The 23,793-nt window shown below is 43.7% G+C and overlaps 1 protein-coding gene across 5 annotated transcripts in view; it reads right to left on the bottom strand.

Moving 5' to 3' along the window:
- FHL2 (four and a half LIM domains 2) overlaps positions 1–23,793 on the bottom strand; it is a 44,675-nt gene that overhangs the window by 14,983 nt on the left and 5,899 nt on the right. The window contains exons 1-2 of one of the 5 annotated variants that reach the window (XM_029999302.2): positions 13,423–13,444; positions 1,257–1,436 (exon numbers count right to left, since the gene is read on the bottom strand). In XM_029999302.2, the coding sequence (XP_029855162.1) occupies positions 1,257–1,412 (156 nt within the window). In that variant the 5' untranslated portion in view covers positions 1,413–1,436; positions 13,423–13,444. Of the gene's footprint in view, positions 1–1,256; positions 1,437–12,902; positions 13,144–13,422; positions 13,445–23,793 lie in introns of those variants that run through there. The other 4 variants (XM_029999301.2, XM_029999298.2, XM_029999300.2 and 1 more) reach the window with 4 other exon arrangements.

Genomic DNA, 23,793 nt, shown 5'->3' with positions numbered 1-23,793 from the left:
GGGGCAGAAATATTTTGCTTTTTCAGGTCAGGCCAGCTGTATCTCTTCTCTAATCTGAATATTTATGAGCTGTAGGAAAGCTGGCAGTTTTACACCCTCTTACAGATTATTGCCAGTTCCCTGTCATGATGGTGAAACATTCTCACCTTTTTAAGGCTTCTGAAAGGGGCTTTCCTACTGATTTGCCAATAGGGTGGGATAGATCAATTTGGAAGATGTGAGACATTTATTTTTCTCAATCTGAGTAAGCATGTATTTTTGTATCTCTGAACTAGTGGTAGACCGGTAGCATGAGTAATAGAGACTAACTGGTACTTCTGGAGGTATGGATCAGCAACGTAGGAAATAAAACAGCAGACCTCCTCATACCAGTCAAGAATTCTGTGGCTGTGCAATGCAAATTGCTGTTCTAGTGCAAACTCGCTCCATCAGTGAATGTCTTGGCCAACTTTGAACGGGTCAATTTTGTGCAAGGAGGATGTATATTGGACGAAGTCTGTCTGTAGCAGTCCAACAGACAGTTCACGGGATGGCTCAAATATCATCTGTCTTCATTCAGCCAGAGTAAATCTGGCATGAACTCCAGTTTTTTGGGTTAATTTAAAAGAAATGCAGGTGGTCACACCTTATTTCTATCAGGTAGGTGTTTCCATGTGGTGCAGCAGTGCACAGCTCAAGCAAGCAAGGGCTCTGCTCTTTCCTCTGCAACCTTTAGTTAGACTCCACTATCATCATTCTGTATTTAAAAGGCTAATTATTCTGTGTTCTAACTGACTTATTACTTGGGTCAGCATTAGCCAGATTTTTGTGGTCAGTGAGTTGGCAGCTTCTCTTGAGCATGGCTTGTCTGTTGATGACAACTGAGTTGTGGTCACTGCAAGGCCAAGCAGTGGCTTACCTCCCTCTGACCCCAAAGTAGGCAAAATCACCTTCTGCCACCTTTCCAGATCCCAGCTGGCCCCAAGGACAGTTGGACTCTCCTAATGAGTTAGCGATACTTTCTAACATCAGATCATCCTGTGCCTTAGGGGAAGAAAGGGGTGTTCTTCCAGTTCTATTAACACGCCTGGTAAAGAAGGGTTTGCCAAGTGAACTGGGAAAAGCAGATACAGGGGTCCAGAAAGCATGCTCTCCCACCAAAAGAACCACTTAGGTAGCTGTTAAGCCGGATCCTTCCAGGTGGTAGCACCGTGTCTCAGAGCTACGGATCCAGGCTACCCCATCAAAATTTCTGTAACGACACAAATCTGGCATACCTTGCAGTCAGCGCCAATAGGTTTCTTGCATTCCTCGCAGGTATTGGAATAAAGGTTTTCATAGCATTTCACGCAGTAGGGGCTGTCCTCCCTCAGGATGTACTTCTTACCGAAGAGGGACTCTTTGCAGTAGTGGCAGTCAAAGCGTTCAGTCATGTTGGTGTCTGGAGTCCAGCTGTCCTGTCACGAAGACAGAAATAGGCACATGTCAGACTGAGCTGGACTTGACCCAATCCCCCAGAAAGGTTTATCACATTGCACCTCAATTTTAATTCAACTTCCAGTCAGATAAATGAACACAACAGCAAGAAACTGGACTATAAATTTTGCAGTGCTGGGTAATGACAATGGCCCATCTACTTTAGCCATCCACTGACCCATCTTTGACCAGAGCTAGTGTTAGAGATGAGAGAGAGGAGTAAATCCTGAGTTTGAAGAACTCATATAGGATTTGTGAATGGGATTTGACCAATAGGTCCAAAGCAAGAAGCTGCCGCTGTAGGGATGGAGGGAGCCAAGTACATTAAGAAGATGAGCCAGCTGATCTTCAGAAGGAGCAATATCTCCTCCATAAAGAAAGATGAAGGATTGCATTGCTGGTAGACTTTAGTCCTGCGCAGGCTATCGGGCATCACTGTTATGTGCTTCTGCTCCTTCCTTCTCCGCATTCTCAGTGAGCCAATGTCTGGCAATCATTGCCCTGCAGTGAGACACCAACCCTCCGTCTCTGCTCATGCATGGGCCTGTGGGCGCTGTTAACAGCAGGAGATGTGGGGTCGGTGATTGTATACGTGACTCTTCTCTTCTGCAGTTGAAGGAGTTATCCAACAGCTGTAGCATACTGGGACACAAATGGCTGCCCTGGTTCAGGCAAACTTCAAACAATGATTACAGAAGGGGAAAAGCAAGTAGAAGAAACTGCAACTGATGCATCAGCTTGTCTGAATTAGGGACAACTGCTGTTTGCTCCTCAGGTCTTGTTATGTCTCCAGCATTTTCTGGGTGCACACACAAGCAACAATGACACAAATGCCTTTGATTACTTTCATGAATGTTCATTATTACCCGGGACAATTTATTTTGGGTTTCATTAGAGTCATCTGCTTCTTTCTTAACCTGAGGCTTGTAGAGTGTGTTGCACCTGAAATCTATTTGGAGGTTACAGCTGGAGCAGAGCATAGCTGCCTGCTTAGGAAGGGGAATTTCCCAGGCAGAAAGCACATTCCACCTGGACTGCATGATCTTCACTGCCTGCCAGGCCTCATCTCCTCTTTAAGCCACATTTAATCTATAAAGCCTTAAATGTTTTGGGTACTAATGGCTTAAGTGGCTACCTCTGCCTTTCACACACAAGTGACATTTATAGCAGCTGCAGTCCTTTTGCCAACTTCAGCTCTCGGTTTTAAACAAAAAGTTGTTACTCGCTTAGTGTTCTTGGCAGAGGTTGCTCGATTCCAGAGTTCGTCCTCTCCTTCTGGCGGTGGGAGCTACCCTTTGGGTATTCTGAAATCCTGAGCTCTCCTCCAGGGTTTCAGGTTTTATTATTATCTTTTATACCCCATAGCTGGGGTTTGATTAAGGTTTTAGGGCAGTTTGAATGTGAATGGACAAAGTTTGTTATGATAGGTAGAAAGCTTTTTTGTTGTTGTTGTTGTTTTTAATGCTCAGTCAACTGCTGAATTGTGTGGTGAATAGCACAGACTAAGAGGCAAGTACGTAAGTGATGGCTCGGCTGCTAGGAAGTCTTTTGAACTCCAAGTAACTACTAAAGAAGAAAGAGAGACAAACTACCAAACCCCAAAATGTTCTTGGAAGAAAAGTCCTGACAGCTGGTCATCTGTGCTACTGACAACCCAGAAAGAGTAAGAGTCCCGCTGCTTTGACCCTACGGATGCTCCAGGAACTGATTAACTTTCTTATCCCAAAGGGCTGCTAGGAGTATGTTAGGTGCTTTTGGTCCTTACGGAGTAGAGAGGATCATAGGGACTGATAACAAAAAGACGGAAAGTAAGAAGACTTATGCTGGAGAGAGAAGCGCAACGATGACCCAAAGTTTCCCTCTAGCCCGTCTGCAGCAGCAGTGGCTAGCGATGGAAGTGTAAGGCAGGGGAACAGGGCTGGTACAGAGCAGCCTTTCCTGAATAACTGCTTCCAGCAGTTAGTCTCCTCTTGAAGCAGAGGTTCAGTCTTTACCACAACATTTAAAAGGTGATGGTGGATTTATTTTCCCCTCTGTTTTGAGCCTGTTTACACCCCCAGCCTACATAACGCATTTGTACTTTCCCATGATAGATCTAGACAGGACTTAATTTCCTTCTAGGAGTAGTTTCAGTAGAATGAATGGAGTCAGACCAGTATAAACTGGTGTGTGTATGTATGACCGAGTGAGAGTGATAGCTTTGTATTTAGGACAGAAATCAGTACTTTTTGCCAGACTTTATTAGATATTTTTCCAAATTATATGATTTGGTTGCACAGTTAATGTGCATTATGACTAAGTTAAAGTGTGAGCAGGAGCCATTTATGAACTTGCATTTTTCACCTTTCTTCAGAATTAATTCTTTCTAACCCTGAATTAAAAGTAGATGTGTGATACCAAGAAGTGAAAAATTTCTCTGCAGTCAAGATGTGTAAAAGCAAAAAACCACAGAGTGTGATTCCTTTACAGGTTTATACCATTTCTGTCTTTCATCCAAAGCTGCTAAATGTAAAATATAGAAGTGGTTTGGGACTGGAAGAAGGACTATTCCCTTAGAGGTGGATGTTCCTGTCTCTTGGTCACAGGAGGTTTCTTCTTGAGTGCTGTATTATTTTCTGTGCTTTTCACAGAAGCAGAGGCAAGCATTATTTAATAGATTTGTTTAATAATTTATTTGATTATTTAATAATTTATTTAATAATTATTTAATAGTCACTGCCACTATTTTAGAAAAATGTGGCACTCGGCTCCCTATCCTGAAAGGGATCTGGTTTTGTTAAATGTGCTCTGAGATTGTCATAGTGGATTGTCCCCTTCACCCCGAGGAGGGAGAGGCAGGCCTGATTTTTATGTCCCAAACAGATTTAGGGCTGAACTCTGCTCTATGAAGACACTGCAGGGGCAGCTGTGGATGGGGTTCGAGACACAACTCCAGAGATTTGGGAAATCAAAACACAAGAAAGGAAAGTCTCCAAGATCTGCACTTTGGTTTTAGTTGCGTGAATCTTTTATTGGATCTGGGACGAAGTTCAGGTCCGATATCTCTTAAAGTTAGCAATTCAGGTTCATGTGTTTTCATTCAGAAAGCTGGAAATTGGGGTGAAGCATCCCAAATTCCAGGCTGTTTAGATCTGGGCCTTGGATTGGATCTCATGATCTGCTATATGATATTTTGAGGATATTTGACAGGGTTGTTTCTTCTCTGGAGACAATTAAATGTAATCACGGGGCCTATCTACTGAAAAAATTAGCAGGAATGTCAAACAAATCATTTCACTGTTGTCTTACAAACAAGAAATGTGAAATTGTGCGAAGTAATGTTTTTGCCTGTTACTTTGTACACATGGTCCTTTACATCGGCAGTCCATTAGTTCCTGTCATATAAAAAAAAATTGTGTTTAGCTTAGTGCAGGCTTTATGTGCTGCTTTGGGTTTTAAGAAAAAAAACAAAAGACTTCACAGGTGTGGATGGACACAAATTGCAATTCAATCTCCTTGCCATTGATCTATTTCTTCCTCTTGTGTTTGATACTTGTCGACCGTAAAGCTTTGTGGGCCAGAGGCTCATCTTTATTACACCTCTTTGTGGTACAACAAGGTCTTTGGATTTTATCGCAGTAGTCATTTTATACTTATGCTTTTTCAGACTGCTCTCAACATTATCATGAAGGAGAAATTGATTTTTCTGCCATACAGTCTCCCTCCTACAACATTAGACGTAACAAGTACATCTCCAAAAGGAAAAAAACTTTCCATTGCAAGCCCAGAAAAGAAGTTACAGCTTATGCCAAATGTTAGCACTACCCACATTGTGTCTTCCAGGAAGTAAGAATTGGCATGAAAATTACCAAAAAGTTAGTAGGCTGACTTAAAAACTATGCTTCTTTCCTCTTCTTCCCCTGTTTGCTCAAATAGTCTCATTTTACTAGCAGTAATTGTTAAAGTTATCATATTGGCTCATAAAAATTAGGGCTCATAATGTCATTAAGAAATCATCCAGTGTTCCCCCATCCCATGACACTATTGACTACTGGAAAGGGGGACTAGGTGCCCCAGACCTTGCCCACTTTTCCAACTACGTCTGCAAGCCTAAAAAGGGATGTTCTGTGCATCTCTCGTTTCAGGCCCTCTTAGGGGTGTTGAACACTGAGAGGTACAGACGCACAGGCACAAGAGAGAGAAAGAAGTCAAGGGAAAGTGTCTAAAAAAATGTAGGAGCTGTGTAGTTTATTCAGTGAAGCTCTGATCTCTTGTAACAGAATCTGGAGACACAGAATTAAGCCCCTGTAGACGCTGAAGAGGGACTTGCTGTTGACCGCAGCTGGGTCAGTTGGGCTGGGGCTCTCCCTGTGCCCCTGGAGCAGGATGTTTTGTTAGCCACCTGCGTAGGAAATAAAAGGTCTTTGGAGACACCCATCTTCCTCCAAGATGTACACACGTTTCTCCCACCTGACTTTTTTTTCCAGAAGAACTGTGCACATGGAGAACTTTCTATCTGTTTATTTTCCTCCCCCTGAGAAAGGAAGATTTGTGCCTGGCAACTCCAGTGACACAAGCCATGCAGATCTAGAGCATTTGGAAACAATTTATGTTAATGTTCCAAAGGTTAAATGCAAAGATTTATGATATTCTTTGCAACTATGAACTAGCAGTTCAAACTATGCTGGTCTTTCTGGCAAGAGGTGATTATTTTCCTGTAACTTAGCAGCTATTGCCACATTCATTATCTATCATCTCATTGCAGCAACTGCAAGCCACTCTTAAAAGAGCTAATCATTTTTCCAAACCAGGCCATAATGCCATGCAAAGAGAGAGGGGAAGAAAGCTAATTTTATTTCTTTTTAATTTACTTTAGGAAAAGAAGAAATGACCGTTTGCCAGTAGCACTGACAAGACGGGGGCAGGGGGAAGTTACATACAGTCAGAATCCACCTGAACTTCAGCGTGTGGAAGTTAGCTGGTGTAGATGCCCACCATGGACACCCAGAGCAGTCCTGTGCGTTTAGATTTACTAAACCACATTAAGGGATGGTAGCCCTCTTTCTTTGGCTGGCCAGGTGTAGCTTATGCTCTGCTTCATGGGATGAGCGCCCTCAGGCACTGTTATGACAGAGCGGAGGGAGAGCAAAGGGAACGTTGAGTGCCTGGAGGTCTTGCTGGCCATAGGGCAGGTGTTGCCTCTTCGAGTTGCTCGGATCCCTGACCCTCCAACAGCCGGTTCCTGGCCATGGGGAGCCAAGCCAGCTGATGCAGAACAGCCAAGTCTCCCTCCGTGGCCCACGGAGGGACATTCACTTCCTTACGCTAACGATGGCCAATGCAAGAGCTAACCAGGTGCTGAGAGACAAGCGATGCACAGCTCATCCTGCAGGAAGGCCAGCCAGCCACTCTTCCCTTCCATAGGTCCTCTGTCCCTGCCGGCGGCTACTGGGGTACCGCTGCGTGAACGTGCGTTTCTTGAGTAAAGAGAGGAAAAGGAGAGTACTTTTGCAAGTATGAGACACTGGCGCTTATTGCTACGACTCTTCAAACCAGCATCTTTGTGTAGGTCCTTAAAAAGGTGAGGCATGGTTACTATAGGGAACAAGTCGTTGGGTAACCCTGTATCCCATGATGTGGGGTTTATGCTAAGCTTGTAAATGAGACAAGGATGCTGAGACAGATGTGGCTGTACTCTTTCTCTTTTAAAGTTTTAAGCTGAGAAGAAAGCGGAAGCCTTTTCCTCTTGCTGCTGCTATGGAAGAGCAATCCTGTAGTAAGCTCATCAAAAGAATTTGGCACCCTGCCTTCAAGAAATCAAGGCCCTTATGGTATGTCATTGCTCTCCCAGAACAGCCCTGTCAACAAGCCCAGGCTGCTTTACCAATGGCCACATGAAGGTTAGCATATTAGAAGTACCTAATTACAGAGGTGTTCATTGCTGCTTCGGAAGGTTTTAAACTCAGAGTACATATTCATAGATCTCCTAGAAGCTCCCTGGCAAAAGTCAGAAAAACTTGGTTTGATATCTGAACATAATAGTAATGATAAAAAACAATAAAAATCAAAGCGAAATAAAGAAACATCTCACTAAATATCCCACTCAGGCCTTCCTATATACATGCTAAATATTAAAAGCTATTTTAAAAAGTTTGGGTTTTGATGGACTTTTAAAAGTTACCTTAAAACATTCTTCAGAATCACAGGTTTTTCCAGCAACTCAGCTTCTTTGTGCATGGCTGACTTATTTTGCCTATGGTATAACATTCCGATGTCTCTTTTTAAGTACTTTAGAGCAATTTTCTGAGCAGACAGACTGCATTAACATGTGCAGATAACCAAAGCATACCTGGTTCCTGTCTGGATTGCACAGTCAGCCTATCATGAATTGGAAAGTGGATAGTCTGCTTTTTAAGATTGTTTTCCTTAACATAACATTAATAATAATAAAAAAAAAAACCACAAAAGAAAGAACCAGAAAATGTTTCTCGTGTGGTAAGGTTCCTCGTGTGCCTGGCTAAAGTAATCCCAGTTACAGCAGTGGAGAAGGAACACTCTAGTTGTGGTTTCTGTGTGGTTTGTTGTGTTTGGCAGACAATAAAGCTCTGCTCCAGTTTAGAGCCACTCCAGCAGTGGTAGAGCAAGCACCAGTGGTAGTAACTACAGAGGCCACAGAAGACCTGAGCACTGACACTTTGAAAGTGTACCCCGCACAATTTACACTATGATTATCTGAGATTGGTATTGAAATGACTGGAGGATGTATGGTCTTACCAACATTCCTGCATACATTTCAATTACAAAAGGAGCCTGTTGAAATAACACGGTCCTAAACGTACCATAGCAAGGAAGAGCACAGTTCAAGCGGAAAGGCTTGCTCTTGTTTTCTATTTTAAAGCCTTTTGAAACTGCTGTCTTCCTTCTTTCTGTTGCAGAATAAGCAAAGGCTTACTCAAAGAGAAAGATCAAATACTTGATATTACTTAAGCACAGAAATTCGTATTTCTAATAAGAGCATTTAAGCAGAAAACAGAAAATGATAGAGGAGAAAAATAGTATAAGATTAATCAAACCGATTGTTATCTCTGGCCCTACCCTACAGAAATAATGTATAAGCTAAATGACTGCAGAGACTGAACTCCAATGGAGGTTTGTTTTTCCAGAAAAGAATTGCTTTTTCTTATTGACAGGAACCCCGCTAATCCCAAAGAAATTAGACCTAAAGATAAAAATACCCAGAAAATGCCACGTGCTACCATGCAGTGACATTTCTGAATTCTCCTATATTTTTGAAGTCCTGCATAATACAATCCAGGGCACAAAATCAGAACCATGTCCCAAATATTCTATGTTTCCTTCTTTCTAGAAAGAACAAAACCAAAACTGGGAGGACCCTATGGAGGAAGAATGCTTTGTTATTTGTCCTGGCCCCTAGCAGAACATCTCTGGGTCTCTCTCTCTGGTTCTGTTTACAGAGGCAAGACCACAAAGCCCCTTTCTGTCTAAGATAATTGGCATGCGTGGTGATTTGGAGGATCAGTTAATGTACATCTTTCAGCTACCGTATAAAAATACTGTAGCAGTGATTGCCCCAGGGCTGTAAGGCATCCATACTTCTTGCTCAGCTGCTGTGCCGTTGGCTTTCCAAAACGTGGCAAAGGCGGCTACATAAACCTTAGAGGTACCCGTTCAGCTGGACACATCTTATCGAAATAGATTGATTACACCTGGGTGAAACCAGTTTGGTCCAATTTGTTTGCTGGGGTTTGGGGCTGGAGACTGGACACAGAGAGCAAAGAGATGGGCTATTAATGTCAAGTCAAAGTACCCGTGGTGCACGAGAGATACAGGAGCAAGCACTGGAAGACACAGAGAGCCTGGGGACATGGACACAGGCAATCCTTTTGTGGGCGAGATCCCTTCTAACTGAAGAAGGAAGATGTTGGGTCCACCAGGGAGAACTGCACGGCGTAGTATGGAGGCGGGGAATTCATCAGGGGTGGGATCCTGGTCTCCGAAGATACTTTCGGTCTAAATCTCAAGAGTGCTTCAGAGCAATGACAAAATAGAGCTAGGTAAATGCTTACAGGCATCTTATGGTTTTATGCAACTCGCTACTTTTATTATGCAAGATGAAGCAAAGAGCGGTGGGTTTTGAGCCCTTGCGCCTGTGTTTGCCAAGGGTCTAGAACTACGTCCCACCACCAAAAGTGCAACCTTAGGCCCTTCTCTGCTGTGGTTGATAAATTTGCAACTTTAAAATTGACAATTGGCTGTGAAAGGGAGACATGAATATTCTTATGCCGGTGTTACGCCCACCTACATTCCTCTTACAGCATATTACTGTATGTACAGTAGCCATTTAGCATCCTAGTTAATATTATCCTATATAATATAGAAGGGTATGTGAAAAGGAACAAAATTAGGACTGTAACTTTTTCACCTGGCATGAGTATTTTGATGTTCACCCTTAAAAGAAGCCTCTAGTGGTTTTTAATCAAACTGTCTCTCTCTCTATAGCTAATTAGTATTGTTGAAATGTTAATGCTTCAGCGGCTGTCAATGTACCCGAGATTTATTTCCATGAAACCTGTCATTACCCTGCCATTTCACACCCTCACTTGGGGTGAATCTGCATCACAAATAACTGTGCATATGTAAATGAAACATTAAAATTACACAATTAGAATTAATCAGTCTAAAAATGCAAATTATGAGATCCCCAATCTCTGAAGCAGTACTCAAGTGAGGGAAGGTGACTGCCTGCAACACTACACCATCCAGAGTTTCTCTGAAGGTGCTCAGGACCAATTTAGCTGTCAGAGAAACACGAATGAGCCTCAGACCTGCATGTAACGAGTCTGCAAGGTCCTTGGAAGAGTGGCAGCGTGCTGGCCAGCGGCAACAGGCTTTACTTCAGTTTTTAGCCTGATTTTTATGCAGAAGAAACCGTTCCTTCTGGCTGATGGTGTTAACATTTGTCCAATCGTCCCTTAATTCTGAATGTCCTGACCCCTGTGAGGCAAGGTGAGGACAACAGCAGGTAAGACATTGCTTGGCTCTGGGGCTCAGGGCTCAACGCCCTGGAGAACTGAGCCAGGAGTCACTCGTGTGAATATCGGTCTTTACAGCCCTCCTCATCCCTTTCTTTTGGGATGAAAGCTTGAATTTGCAGCGCAATGCAACAGAAACTGTCGCCAGCCCTTACAATTACAGGAGCTGTACTTTGTCATCAACTTTTGGGGGGTTTTTGGCTCCTGATGTTTAAAGCATGATGGGATCCCAGAGGACTGTGTTGTGTGTGGTCAAAGGAGTCGTCTGATTTTTTCCTAATGCAAAGTGTGCCAGCTGGGAGCGCTCATGTCTGTATGGACAGGAGAGATGTGATTTCAGGGAAAGGGCTTCCCTAGGCTTCCTTAAGAAACCGTAAAGTCATAGGTAGGAAAGAGGGCCTTATCTGTGCCCAAGTACTTTAGTTGGGAATCACCATTACATGCTCTTCGTGGCAGGAACTTTACATATACAAACAATATCTGACACAGTATAGCCACTGCTATGTGATAACAGTGATCTCACAAAAAGCAGTAATATTTTGCTATAAATCCCAACCACCTGGAAGTGACTACTTGGTGCTTGCATGTGTAGCACTGCTGATTCCATGGGAGCACATTCGGCGGAATGGTGAGAACCAAAAATAAGTATATTCTACCCCAGCACTTCTGCCACCTTGGGATCTTCTAAACTTTCTCAAAAGACCACAAGAACTGGTCCATCCCCCAGCCTCAGGCCTGCTAGTCAGGTGGAGATGTCAGGTGGGAACCCCAGGTAACTTTGACAAATACGATTTCTGGGCAATAGCGGTTTGTGTCCCTTCAGCTGCCCCGCTCACCTCAACTACATCTTGCCTCAGAAGCCAAAGATCATTATCTGTGTTATGGCTAGGGTAAAAGGTAGTATTAGTGGTGCTCTGGTCAGATTTTTGGATACAGTAGTGCCACTATGGCAGTGTTAGGAACTGAATTTTCAATAAATATAGTACCTCATATCCTTTTTTTTTTTATTTTCTCCAAATGTGGTCAAAAATATACACAGGCTTTTTTGACAGAGCAGCCTTTAGAGTGCATCCTTTCCCAGTTATATGTACAGGGGCAGAAAACAGATAGAGATTTTTATAAAATTAAAAAAAAGAGACTATTTTTCTGCCTTCCCAATCCAAATGCCTGAAGTAGTCATTTTCAAAGTTTACCATCTGGCTGATAGAAGGCACAGAAGATTTTAGCCAGAAAGCTGGGAGTCCCATAAATTTATGAACTGATGAAAATAGGGTTCATAGCAGAAACCAAATGGCAACCTTAGTTACAGCATTCCTTCACATTCAGATGCATGTGAGTATCTAATAACATACAGCCTTCTGTTGGTCCCTTCTAGGGCAATTCCTATTTAAGACAGCGTACAAATATGTATAGCCAACAATAAACGTTATAGCTACTGACTGTGGCAATCTCATTGTCAATCAGCAATCAGCAATCTTAGTTAATATGGCTTTAGATAGGAGTCAAGGGGGTAACAATAACAGACCGACTGAGTGCTGCTGGTATATAGATTTTATAAGGTTTGCTTTCTTGTGACTATGTGTGTGTCTCTGCACACAGCAAAGCTGAAATATGCAGGTGTCTGGGGAACTAAATAAAAGCCGTATCCCTTTAGGGAAGTAGAAAGTTTAGAACAGCCATTAATGCAGACAATGAAAGTTAGTATTTCCTTTATTATGTACACAGAGAAATCCATGTTAGACAGCGTACATTAAGGACCTGGGTTATTGTGGCTGCACACACATGCTGGCAGAGAGAAGCACGAAAAGAAGGAATTCAGAGCTATTAATTGGGATTTGCATTCTAATTTATTTTCTCCACGTAAAAAGAAGAAATGTGATGCTGATGGCTCCCCATTTTTTCCCGCACACAATCTGTCCGCAGTGTTTTCCCACAAAGAGGAAAAGCTACCTTTGTTTCATGTGCATCTGCTCTTGCTACAGTGCAAAAATGCTCCTTTGTTGAGCTCGGCAGCAGGAGTGTGCACGGAGGTGTAAGGAATCTAAGACCCCAGCTTCTACTTTTTATCACCTCCCCGGTGTATTACACACGCAGCACAATACAGTCATTAAAAACAGTTACACACGAAATGACCCAGCGCCTCATCAGCTCGCTGATGTGTCACTTTACAGACAGACATGCAGCAGTCATTGCTCCGATAAGAAATTTGTCTTTTTCTCCTCTTCACACCCCTCGCCGTGCGCTCAGGAGAAAGGGGGACCGCCAACCTCTCTCCTCGCATCCTTACCCGACAACCCACTGGGGCATTAAAGAACCCTCTCCTCCGCTCCGCACCCTTTGTTTAAAGCGACGCCTTCAAAGATATATTCCGTGGGTAGTGGGGAGGGAGGGGGAAAAAAAGGGATATTTACTTACAGAGCCGTAGCGGGCAGCTAATGTCACCTCCCGGAGCAGGGACAGGGGTCACATCCATTAACGAATGTGCAAAGAGCACACCGGCCTGCCCGCGGAGGAGAGCCGTACGGCTAGCCGGGGCTTCCTACTGCCTGCGAAGAGCGGCTCTTCCCATTTCAGCTCGGCAGTCAGTGTTGTGTGGAAAGAGGCTGCTGCCTTCCCCAGCCTAGTGAAACCCCTCTCTATCATTTTACCATATAAGGAGACAAAAGCATCGGAGACACTCATTCTTTTAGGCGCTCTGCAGCTGGCATTCGACACTTTTTCTATTCCAAGGGTGTCGATACTTCCCCCTCCTAAACGTCTTGTCTTTCTTGGCCCCCTTCCTAAAATAAGGCTCCCCCTCCCCTCCTCCAGCCTTTGTTTCTCTAAACCCCTGACGCTTATTAATAACGTAGCTTTGCTAAGTCCGAGGGATCGTGCTTTACAGAAGGAAAGGTTTTACAGCAACTCCAGCCCAAACATTTGTAAGGCTGCTCACCTGGCTGAGAGAATAAAGTGTTTGGTTGTATTTGGTATGAGGCTTTACTCGCTTTGGCTGTTTTGCCTGCTGAGACTTAGTGCCTTGCCCAGAGCAGAGTGAAACAAGCTGTCTCCTCCTTCATGGAGAGGTGCACATTTTTCTGAGGAGCAAGTGTGCAGGCGTTTCTTTACAAGTGTTCAGAGCCCATTCTTGTTGCTCTCCACCCTTCTTTCTTTCCAAGTTCCCCCGTAGTGAGGAGGAAAAAGAAGAAAAACAGGGGAAATAAATAATTAATGAAACAAACAAAAAAACCCTCGTGTAAGAGAAAGCCAAAGGAACAGATTGTCTCAGCACATGCTCAGAGCCAGCGGAGAGCCCTGCCAGTGGGCACGTGTTAAGAAGAGGGGGAACCATAAATCCTCCTATAACCAGGAACTAATTTTTCTGCTAAAAAATCCAATTTCATCTATCAACGATCCTAGCAGAAACACATTCTTTTAACCAAAACCGTCAGGGTCCTGGGAAACCTCCCAGAGGGAAGAATTTGGATCAGAAGCGCGCGGGAGACGTCTGCTCTCTGCCATTTGAGGAGTAGGGTGGGGAGGCAATTCAGGGCAATACTTCAGTAACGTCTGGTGCTTGGCAAAGGGAGGTGCTTTAATTTAAACGCTTTCAACCTTAGGAGAAAGCAGTAGGATACAAATGTAAACCCCATTAGCCCGAGATAGCGTTGCTGTTGTTTTGCATCCAGGTGACACAAGGTAGCCCAGTGTCCTTTTGCATTGGACACCAGGCGGTGATGCAGGCGTGCGTATGGGTTGGCTAAGGGTTTTTCCTGCAAAACAAACTTATGCCAGAACCCTCACCCGTACTTACTGTCCTCTTGTGCACCTAAATGGTAGTCAGATTTGGAACGGGGATGAAATGTCAGTCTCAGCTCTATTCAAAACCTACAAAAGCACAGACAGAATAAAATGGTGGGAAAGGGCCATTCCTAGTTCTTCTGTAAGGAGCAAAACCTCCTTTACAGAAGTGAGTTATTTTGGTGACCAGCAATGCTCACGGGACTATCTGTCTGTCGCTGCAGCCTGTGCAGTTGCGTTTTCAAAACACAGGCATTGTGCCCTGGAGGACTGACCGTGGATGTATGGGATTAAGGAGTTTGATTCCATGGCAATTAAAGCTTATTTAAATCAAAGCTGCTGCACTCCCCAGCCCCGTGTCCCTGCCTCCTCCCTTGCATTTGCACTGGCACTGGAAGATGAGTTAAACCTAAAGCAATTTTCGGCGAGCCCTTGAGCTACCATGGAGCTGCACCTGTGTCTTGGGAGAGCTGCTGGTTGGGCTTCCAGCCCCATCACCGGCTTGCTGGATGCCCTTGGACAAGACATTGCATCTTTCTGTTCTTTGGTTTTACTTTCTGTAGATATAGAGCTGAGGACAGCCAAATTCTTGTGTGGGTTGTTAGTAAATTTACAAAGGGCTAGTTAGTGCATCATCATCATCATCATCATCATCAAATGATGTTTCTTTCTTTTAGATTAAATTATTGCACAGTGACAACAATAATAATTAATTTCCATCTTAGTTACTGTTCTTACCTCCGTTCTGATTTAGAAGTGCATGTGAAGAAGAAAAATGGGCCCTGAAGGTGATTAGGTTTGGGCTATTTGAGTCAGTTTATTTCCAAACCTTTCTAAAACAAATTAAATATTCCAAATGTGTTATTCATTTTTTTCAATTTCCATTATATTTTCATTTCCCTATCTGTCCATTGACAGCCACTGCAGCAACTCTGCCAGACATTTTTTGATGTGACCTGCTGGAATACAATACAACTGTTTTCCACAATTACAAGTTAAAATATATACCGGCTCCAGCTGAAATGGTTTAGTTTAACTGTTGCGGGTCATGGGTTGAGTTTAGGAAGATAAGATCATTTTTGTCTGATTTAATCTAACATCTCTGACTCTTTGAAGGCAGAAGAGCCTCTGCCAATTTTAAACCCAATGCTTTGTGTGCTCACTCCGGGACTTGATGCTCAGTAGCCACGTCAAGACTGCACGGAGCTGTGAAAAGGATGGAGGAGCTCCTTCCCTCATCCCATGGTGTGGTGTATGCACTCCATCAAACACTGCTAGGCATGGCAGGGGCAACATCTGACCTCTTACCCTCCTTCAGTGGGTCTACCCCTGCTCACTTCAACTTCTTATCTGACAAGTACATATTCAACAGTAATTGGCAAAACCCCCCACGCTCTCTTTCCCACCAGCATCAAATCCACCAAAGAGAAGAAAACCAATTTTTCTTAATGATAATTAAGGAAAGGGAGATGGGGAGGAAAGAGCAGGGGCTTTTTTCACTGGCAGATTTAATGTTTCAGTGACCCACGTTTGGTTTTTTTTTGCCTTTTTTTTTTGTTGTTGTTGGTTTTTTATTTTTTTTAAACTTCATTTGTTCTCTGATTAGCCCAGCACAGATCAGCCATCTTCAAGGCTTCAGAGGAGACAATGCGATGAAAACAGGGGGCAATGTTTCTAATAGGGTGCCTACATTTAAGATTAAAAGTACAAATACCATTCAGTGCCATCCTGTAATTTAGAAACATACCCTATGGCTTATATATTTCTCATCTATGTAGCATTTATGTAGCACATATTGCTTGTTCTTCAGTGGCCTGCGTGCTTTAACAGGTTTAATTCTAATGTGGGGAAGGCCATACCTCACATGTGGGAAACAAGATGGAAAAAGTATCATTTTCATAGCAGGACTTCTCAATGATTTTACTAATCCTTCAGAAATCACACTTCAGCTACGGGGTTGATGCCGGAATAACTACCATTTCAGCACTTATCTCCTTTTCTGGCTGAAAAGAATGAACAAAGAAAAATATTGGAAGGAGACAGCTGGAAGCAGAATATTTCCTTTTCCCCCAGTTTGAGTCACAGAGAAATTTAATGTTTCTAAGAGAGCAGGGGAGGTGGAAAGCTACACTTTAAGGTTTGAAAATGGCTGAGCTACTGACTGATTCCTTCCACCACTATTTTATCCTGGAAACGGTTAAGTTACTTTATCAGAATTCAGCAAATCCCTTTCTGATGCTGGAACCTGTATAATACAAGCTTCCATTAAATACGAGAGGGTGCATTTAGAAGAACTGCTATTTTTGGCACTACTGCTTAGGAAGTAGTATAGACTCATGCAGACATTGCATTTTAGTTCATTAAACCTAAAATAACAGCCAGGTAATATTAATTTTTTCTGAAATTTCATTCTCATAAGATGTTCTCAGATATGTAGTTTTTCCCCAAGCCTATGAGGAATATGCGAAGGGTAAACAGATATTTTTGGTGTGTATTTTCTCTCCCCATTCCATCTCCCAGTCACAAGGCTTTATTCTGGTTTTCCCTTCTTCCCTTAGGTGACTAGATCCTTGAGTAGAAACACTCAGCAAGTAAGAAGTATCAGAGTTTCATAGACTCTGATGAAGAAATGATGGATACTTTTGGACAATCCATTAAAACCCCTGCAGCCAAGGCAGATAAGGAACTTTACATGAAATGAAAGTCTGTCTGCTTTGGGTTGATGCAAGACTTCTTTTCTTTTTGGGAGGGTGTTTAGCCTAAATCAATGTGAAAAGCTTAGTGTTTTAGAAACTCCAATCTCACCTGGAAAAAAAATTTTTCCGTGTTTGCTTTCTTAATGTGTTTGAATAGTTTTCACATACAGTCTTAAACAATTTCCTCTCGTGCATTTAGAGAAAGGTGCCATGGCTTAGTAGCACTGAAGAACTTCTGGTTTTGTATAGGAAAAGTTATCTTCAGAGGGATAATAAATATATTGCTATGTGATAAGATAGATGATACCGACTCAAATTCAAGGCTGTTTCTGTGATTAGATGATCTGGGATGGAGCTGAAAGCAGTTTAGACTTTTATGGTCAGTTTGAACAAAAGATTTTGTTCAGTGATTCAAGTTAGTCAGGACCTCCTTTTCTATCCAGTTAGCCCCAGTTTCATTCAGAGAAATCTATCTCCTGAAAAAGATGTCTCAAAGGGAATGTGGCAGTGAGATAGGGGTCAACATTTGGTCTGCCAGTCTATGTAATTGCACCTATGCCCCTTTCTCCATGGACAGTAGAGATGCAGAGATGGTTTGCAGTGGATGACCCAGGCAGAAAGACAGCTACGTCCCCGCTGCTGCTGCTTTCCTCTCTCTCAGCTATGGAGACAAACAGCTCTTGACGCTAATGAAAGGTGGGGCATGAATCGAGGGGATCAAAGAGGAGGAGTAGTGGTGCTTGAGGAAGGAAGGGACAGAACACACCAGAAAAAGCTTCAAGGAGCAAGCCAGGAACTGGTCTCTGCTAAGGAAAATCCTTCTTGGTGATGGTTGAATTTTCAACAGCTTGGAAATCTGTGGGACCACATTACAGGACTGGCAGGTCCTTCATTGGGCAAGCAGCATTGTCAGAAGAGACATCCCAGGTCCTCGTGGATTAAAAGAAGCCATAAAAGCCATCATGGGATAAAGGAAGCCGGTCAAACATTTCTCCAAGCAGCAGGTGTCTGTGCCATGTGGGCCAGCCACCCTGGAGAGCCCTCACCAGGCTGCTGACCAAGTGGAGAAGAAATCATGAAGAGTTGTAATGAAGTGAGAGGAAAGCAACCATTCTTCTTGTTGAATACAGTCTTCTCCTTCCCTACTTTCCCAACCATTCTTTCTCTTTCTTTCCTCTCACTAGAGAACAGATGGTGCCTCTACTTCTAAGGAAACCGAAGTGAAACCTTTTCGTCTGTGCCATCCTCACCCCTCTTTGGACTCTAAGCATTCCCAAACCCCCTCGGCTCCATAGTTTGTTCATCTGTAAACAGGGATAGGGAGCCTGGTGTCATGTCTTTGGAAGTGCTTTGGGATCCAGAGACAACCTCTGACAAGAGGTGAGTGGTTTTTAGAAACAGTGACTCTAAATGAGGATAGTGCAGAGACCTACGCGGAGGAGCTCTTGCTTCTTTCCTTTCCTCTGGATTCAGCTTGATTGCCGTGTGGGGCCCTGAGCATGACAGATGGGAAGAGGCTTTTGGGTTTCCTACCCCTGCGGGTGGAACCTGGGATGTCAAATTACTACAGAGTTTGTAGTAATTGCTGGTCTTCTGAATTGGCAAATACTACCCCTTAATTTAGGATTTATTCATTTTAGTATAATCATGATTTATGGTTCCCTGTTTTAGACACATGAAACAAGCACACTGTGATTGTTCCAAAAAAACTAACCGCTCTGTGGTTTTGATAGCACAAGAGACATGCAATTCTGTACAAAATAGCTCACATACCTAGTATTCCCTGCAGTGTTCCCAGCACGGTCCAGTGTTTTTAGGCAAAGTCCCCTTTCCAGAATCCTCCCCCTCCCCTCCTCCACTGCTCATGGCTTCTTCTCCAAAACCTTACTTGTGTGTGAATAATTTCCTTCTGCTCCCCTTAATGCTTTTTCTGCCTGCATCCCTGACATGTTTTACGACCCTCTAGAAATAGTCAACAGCAACTTTTGTAACTGCTGTTTCCCCTTATCAGCCAGCCAGGGGCCCAGGGAGCTTCTGAGGAAAGAGAGGTTTTTAAAATCGAGCAGTTGGCGGACACCTCAAGAACTTACCTAACTCATTTCCAAGGCAGCAGTGACAACATCTACCTTGTTCCTGTCCAAACTACCCTTAAGGATTAACATTAGGACTCCACAACCTCCAAAGTCAAAAGAGCGTAAGTTTTGTCAGTCCAACACAGATAGCAGAAAGAAAGAAAAAGACACTCAGACTAGAGTTTTCAGTCTAACATGAGTGCTTGTAAATGATGACTAGTGTCAGGCAGAACCTGTAATTTGTAGGTATTCAGATCATGCCACAGCAATGTGAAAATCATTGAGCAGAAGGGTTCCTTCAACTCGTTATCCTGTTCTTGGGGTCTAAGAAGTGTCTTGGGAAGAAAATGAAAATAGCCTGTAATGATACCTCCTCATAATGCTCTCCCAGTCTCCAACAACTTTTGGCTCAACCTGGGATTTCTCAGCCTGGAGGCAGTATCCATACTGAATATCACTTCCATGAACTTGCACAGTTCCCTCCTGATCCCATGAAAGGAAATTCACAGTTTCCCGCAACAGGTAGCTCTACTCTATGTTGTTGAAGAACCTTCTCCTTGTGTTCATTTTGAACATGTTACCCACTAGCTTCATCTGATGCCTCCTAGATTTTACACTTGCAGAGATAATGAGCAACTGATCTTTACTCACACTTTACAGGCTGCTCATATCTTTGTCAATCTTTATCATATCTCCCCTCAGCCATCTTTCTCCTAGGCTGGACTGACCCAGCCTACCTAGTCACTCTGTATGACAGTTACTCCCCGACCTGTCTTTTATCATCCCTCTCCAAATTTTTTCCAATATGACACCTTACTTTGTCAGATGAAGTGGCCAGAACTTTAACATTCAACATGCTTCTTGGCTGCTTTTGAGCACTGAGGAGGGTTTTTTTGTAAACCTGTATGACCCCCAAATTTCACACCCAGGTGGTCAGCTCAGAACCATTACTTTACAGCTAAAGTTACATTTTTCCCCACATGCACTGCTTTATGCTTATCTACACTCAGTTTAAGATGCTGTTCCAGTGTCGACTCATCCTGTTGCCTAAGATCCTTCTGTTTCTCGGTCTTAGTAGAATTTCCGCTATTAATCTCTTATTAATCTCCTTTTACTGCAAGAACTGCCTGTTGTCTTTCAACCGATTTTATGCAATCCATGCAAAGATCTTCCCTCTTATCCTCTGGCTGCTTGCATGTTTTTAAGGGTGTTTGGTGAGGACCCTTGGTGAATACATGGCAAAGTACAAATAAGCAGATGCTGCCAACCAAAGATCTCCTGTATCTGCATGCTTCTTATCATCTTACAGGAACCTGATGGATTTGTAGAGCATGATTTCCCTTTACAGAGCAGTATTGAATTTCTCCCAATGTATCGTATTTATCCATCTTCTCTACCCTGCATAGTAATTTCTACTAAATTTATCAAACTTACCAGGCTCTAATTTCCCCAGTTTCTCTTGGAACCATTTAAAAAGGCTGGCACTGTATTAGCTACTTTCAGGTGCTCAGTTCTAAGTCTGTTTTAAATAAGAGGCCATGCACTATTATTATTTCAGTTAATTCATCCTTTAGATTTCTTGGGTGAACACCATCTGGTTCTAACATTTTCTTCCTATTCATTTTGTTTATTTGTTCCATACCTCTTCTACTGACACTTCAGCTTGAAATAGATCCTCTGACGATCCCCATAAGGAAGTGTTCTGCTGTGGGAAGCTCTCCAAGTTCCTCACAGTGAACGCAGGAGTAAAAAAATCTGATTTAGTTTTTTCTGTTACAGCCATCTCTTCCCTGAGGACTCCTTTTGTACCCTGTTTAGGTATTGGCCCTATCGTTCCCCAAACCATCCAACTTGCCTTGAATTCAAAAGAAGCATACAGCTGCAGATCACTTCCCAGATTATTTCAGGCTCCTAATACTTTGATGTAAGTAGAAATAGTCACCCTCTCCGATCTGAATATGACTGGGGACATCCTGTTTTGCAGAAAGATCCTTCTGTATGGCAACAGTTATTTTTCTGCTCAACCACTGTTTGTATATACTACATATAAACTGAGAGGGTTCGAGACGTAGGCTCAGACATATATTATGATTGAAAATATGAGCTTACATTGTGCACTTTGAAGTCGAGTCCTTGCTATTGATCCTTTTAGGTCTGTGCTTACTTTGAACTCTGTAAGTGCTCAGGCCCTTTAAATAATAGGATTAAAGCAATCTTCTAGCTGCTGATGTGAATTTCATGTCTAACACTTCACATAGAGCTGAAAAAATATACCATCCATTGTCAGCCTGATAGACATATGGATTGTGTTTGTCCCTGCCAAGTTTATAGTCACATGGCTGCCTAGTGGAGTTGCTGTCTTAATGCGAATGAAATTCAAATGTTGTGAGTAAAACGAAATAGAGGCTTGTAACAATGGCTTGTCTTGAAGATAATGTGTCTTCTGCTGGAAGATAAGTAATTTTTTTGAATCATTAGAGAGGAGTCAGAAATCACATTATGAAGCAGAGCTAGTCCTTTCATTTATCCCTAATGGCTAACCATAAAGTCTAGCGAGTCCTTGCTGGGTTGCTACAATACAAATGCCTTACACAACTGAGCACTGCCCTCCTGGCTGGCTGCTCCCCAAAGAGCACCCGGTCCACAGTGATGCTGGCTCTTCCTTATATCCAGTAGGATTTCCAGGAATCCAGACCCCTCATTTGCAAGGAAGAGTTCCTAACACTTGGATGTCCAGAAAAAAATGCAGAGAAGAGGCTGGCTTGCTGTTGGAGTGAGTCCAGAGGAGGGCCATGAAGATGATCAGAGGGCTGGAGCACCTCTCCTGAAGCTGAGAGAGTTGGGGTTGTTCAGCCTGGAGAAGGGAAGGCTCAAGGGAGACCTTATAGCAGCCTGCCAGTACTTAAAGAAAGCTGGAGAGGGACTTTTTACAAGGGCATGTAGTGATAGGAGAAGGGGTAATGGCTTTAAACTGAAAGAGGGTAGATTTAGATTAGATGTAAGGAAGAAGTTCTTTACTGTGAGGGTGGTGAGGCACTGGAACAGGTTGCCCAGAGAAGCTGTGGCTGCCCCATCCCTGGCAGTGTTCGAGGCCAGGTTGGATGGGGCTTGGAGCAACCTGGTCTATTGGAAGGTGTCCCTGCCCATGGCAGAACAGTTGGAACTTGATGATCTTTAAGGTCCTTTCCAGCTCAAACCATTCTGTGATTGTCTGGCAGCAGACACAGCACTGGCAGGCAGCAGAAACTTCACTTGCAGGACAGAGCAGAGGAAGACTTGGGAGGAAGGCAGGCTGCTCTGCTTGGGTGCCCACAGTTCTTCTACAGCCGTGCTCACGCTGCTTCTACGTGAGCCTGCCGGCTTTCTCCATGAGCATGCCTCGGACGCGGAGCTGTTTGCTATTTCCTTTAGTAAGCTGCATATCTATCTGACATTTTCATTTGTAAGGGCAGGGGGAAAATGCAGAAAGGAGGCATGGCTCTAGGTACTTGGGCAGGAATCCAGGCTGAGAGTCTGGTCACAAATCCTGTCCCAGCAGCCGGCACAACCTCCTGTGTAACCGAACCCTAACCCGTTCCAGGCACGATGAGCTGGATGTGCCTGTGCCTTTCACGTGCTAGGTCCCTGCTAACTCAGCCTCTCTCATTCAGCAAATGAGGAAACCATTACCAAAAACAGGCAACTGGGTGGCGTGGCAGACTCCAATAGGAAGCAATGATAACGGAGCGGGGAATGGCTAGGACAAAGGGAAGACCATGCATGGACCCAAATGATCCCCAGCACGCAAGGTGGGTGCTCCTGCTCATGGTGGTGGGAGAGGGTGGCCTGGCCACACCACCCCTGCGTGTGCATTTTGCCACTGGAAGCAAAGCAAGGGCTGCTGAGAAGAAAAGGATGGATGAACAAACTGTCTTCGCATACTGCAATCTCCTTGTGCCAATGACAGGGAGATCTTCTCAGGGTGACCGTATTGCCCATTCCTCTTGCCCCGCTGCCTTCCCTGCCTGCATCTATAGCAGTAGCTTGTGTTGACCCAAACACAGCAGAGGATGGTCCACACTGTTCAACCGTAAGTGCAGCCCCTGGTCTGGTTGAGCCCAAAGCCCCCGTTGCTCTCCCAAGGGGTCTCTGGCATGGCCCAAGGGCTGGCCCGCCCGAAGGACTGCTCCTAACAGGAGGGTGGATGTGTCCATCTCGTTTTGCCTGATAAGACAGTACAGCTGTATGGACACCAGCTGTGCCATGCTAGTTGGCCTCAGGACCAGTATTTTGTTATAAATCAAAATGTTTCTGAGACAAAACTAGCTAACAGAGAAACATCACAGTAAATCAGATCTACCTATTTGCCACAAGGATGTCCTTAGAAAACTTGTTTCTGAGATTTCTATGGTTCGGTTCACGTAGTCTGTTCTTCTATCTCATGCACCATTTGTTCTTCAGGCTCAGGAGAAAGCTTTTGTGGCCCACTCTAGTCCTTTCTTGAATGCTTTGCTGCTTATAGTTCTGAGGTCCCTTGGTCTTCAGACCTGGTGGAGCGTGGATGCAAGATCCTTGAAACAGACAGTTTTGCTGGTTGTTTTTCAAGCGTGTGCTGGGGTGCCAACATCTACAGCCACTGTCTTTCTCACTTGTGTCTGCCTACAGATCTTAAGCAGAACAATATGTCTTTTTACGGTGCACAACGTATATTATGTTCGTGTAATCGAGGCCATGTAATTATACCCTCTGCTTAGCCACCAGTATTCCACAGCAACAAAT

Source organism: Aquila chrysaetos, chromosome 23 (genome assembly GCF_900496995.4).
Source record: "Aquila chrysaetos chrysaetos chromosome 23, bAquChr1.4, whole genome shotgun sequence".
Lineage (NCBI taxonomy): Eukaryota > Metazoa > Chordata > Aves > Accipitriformes > Accipitridae > Aquila > Aquila chrysaetos.
The sequence above is the reverse complement of the archived record's forward strand: the minus strand, read 5'-3'. Positions and strand labels throughout refer to the sequence as shown.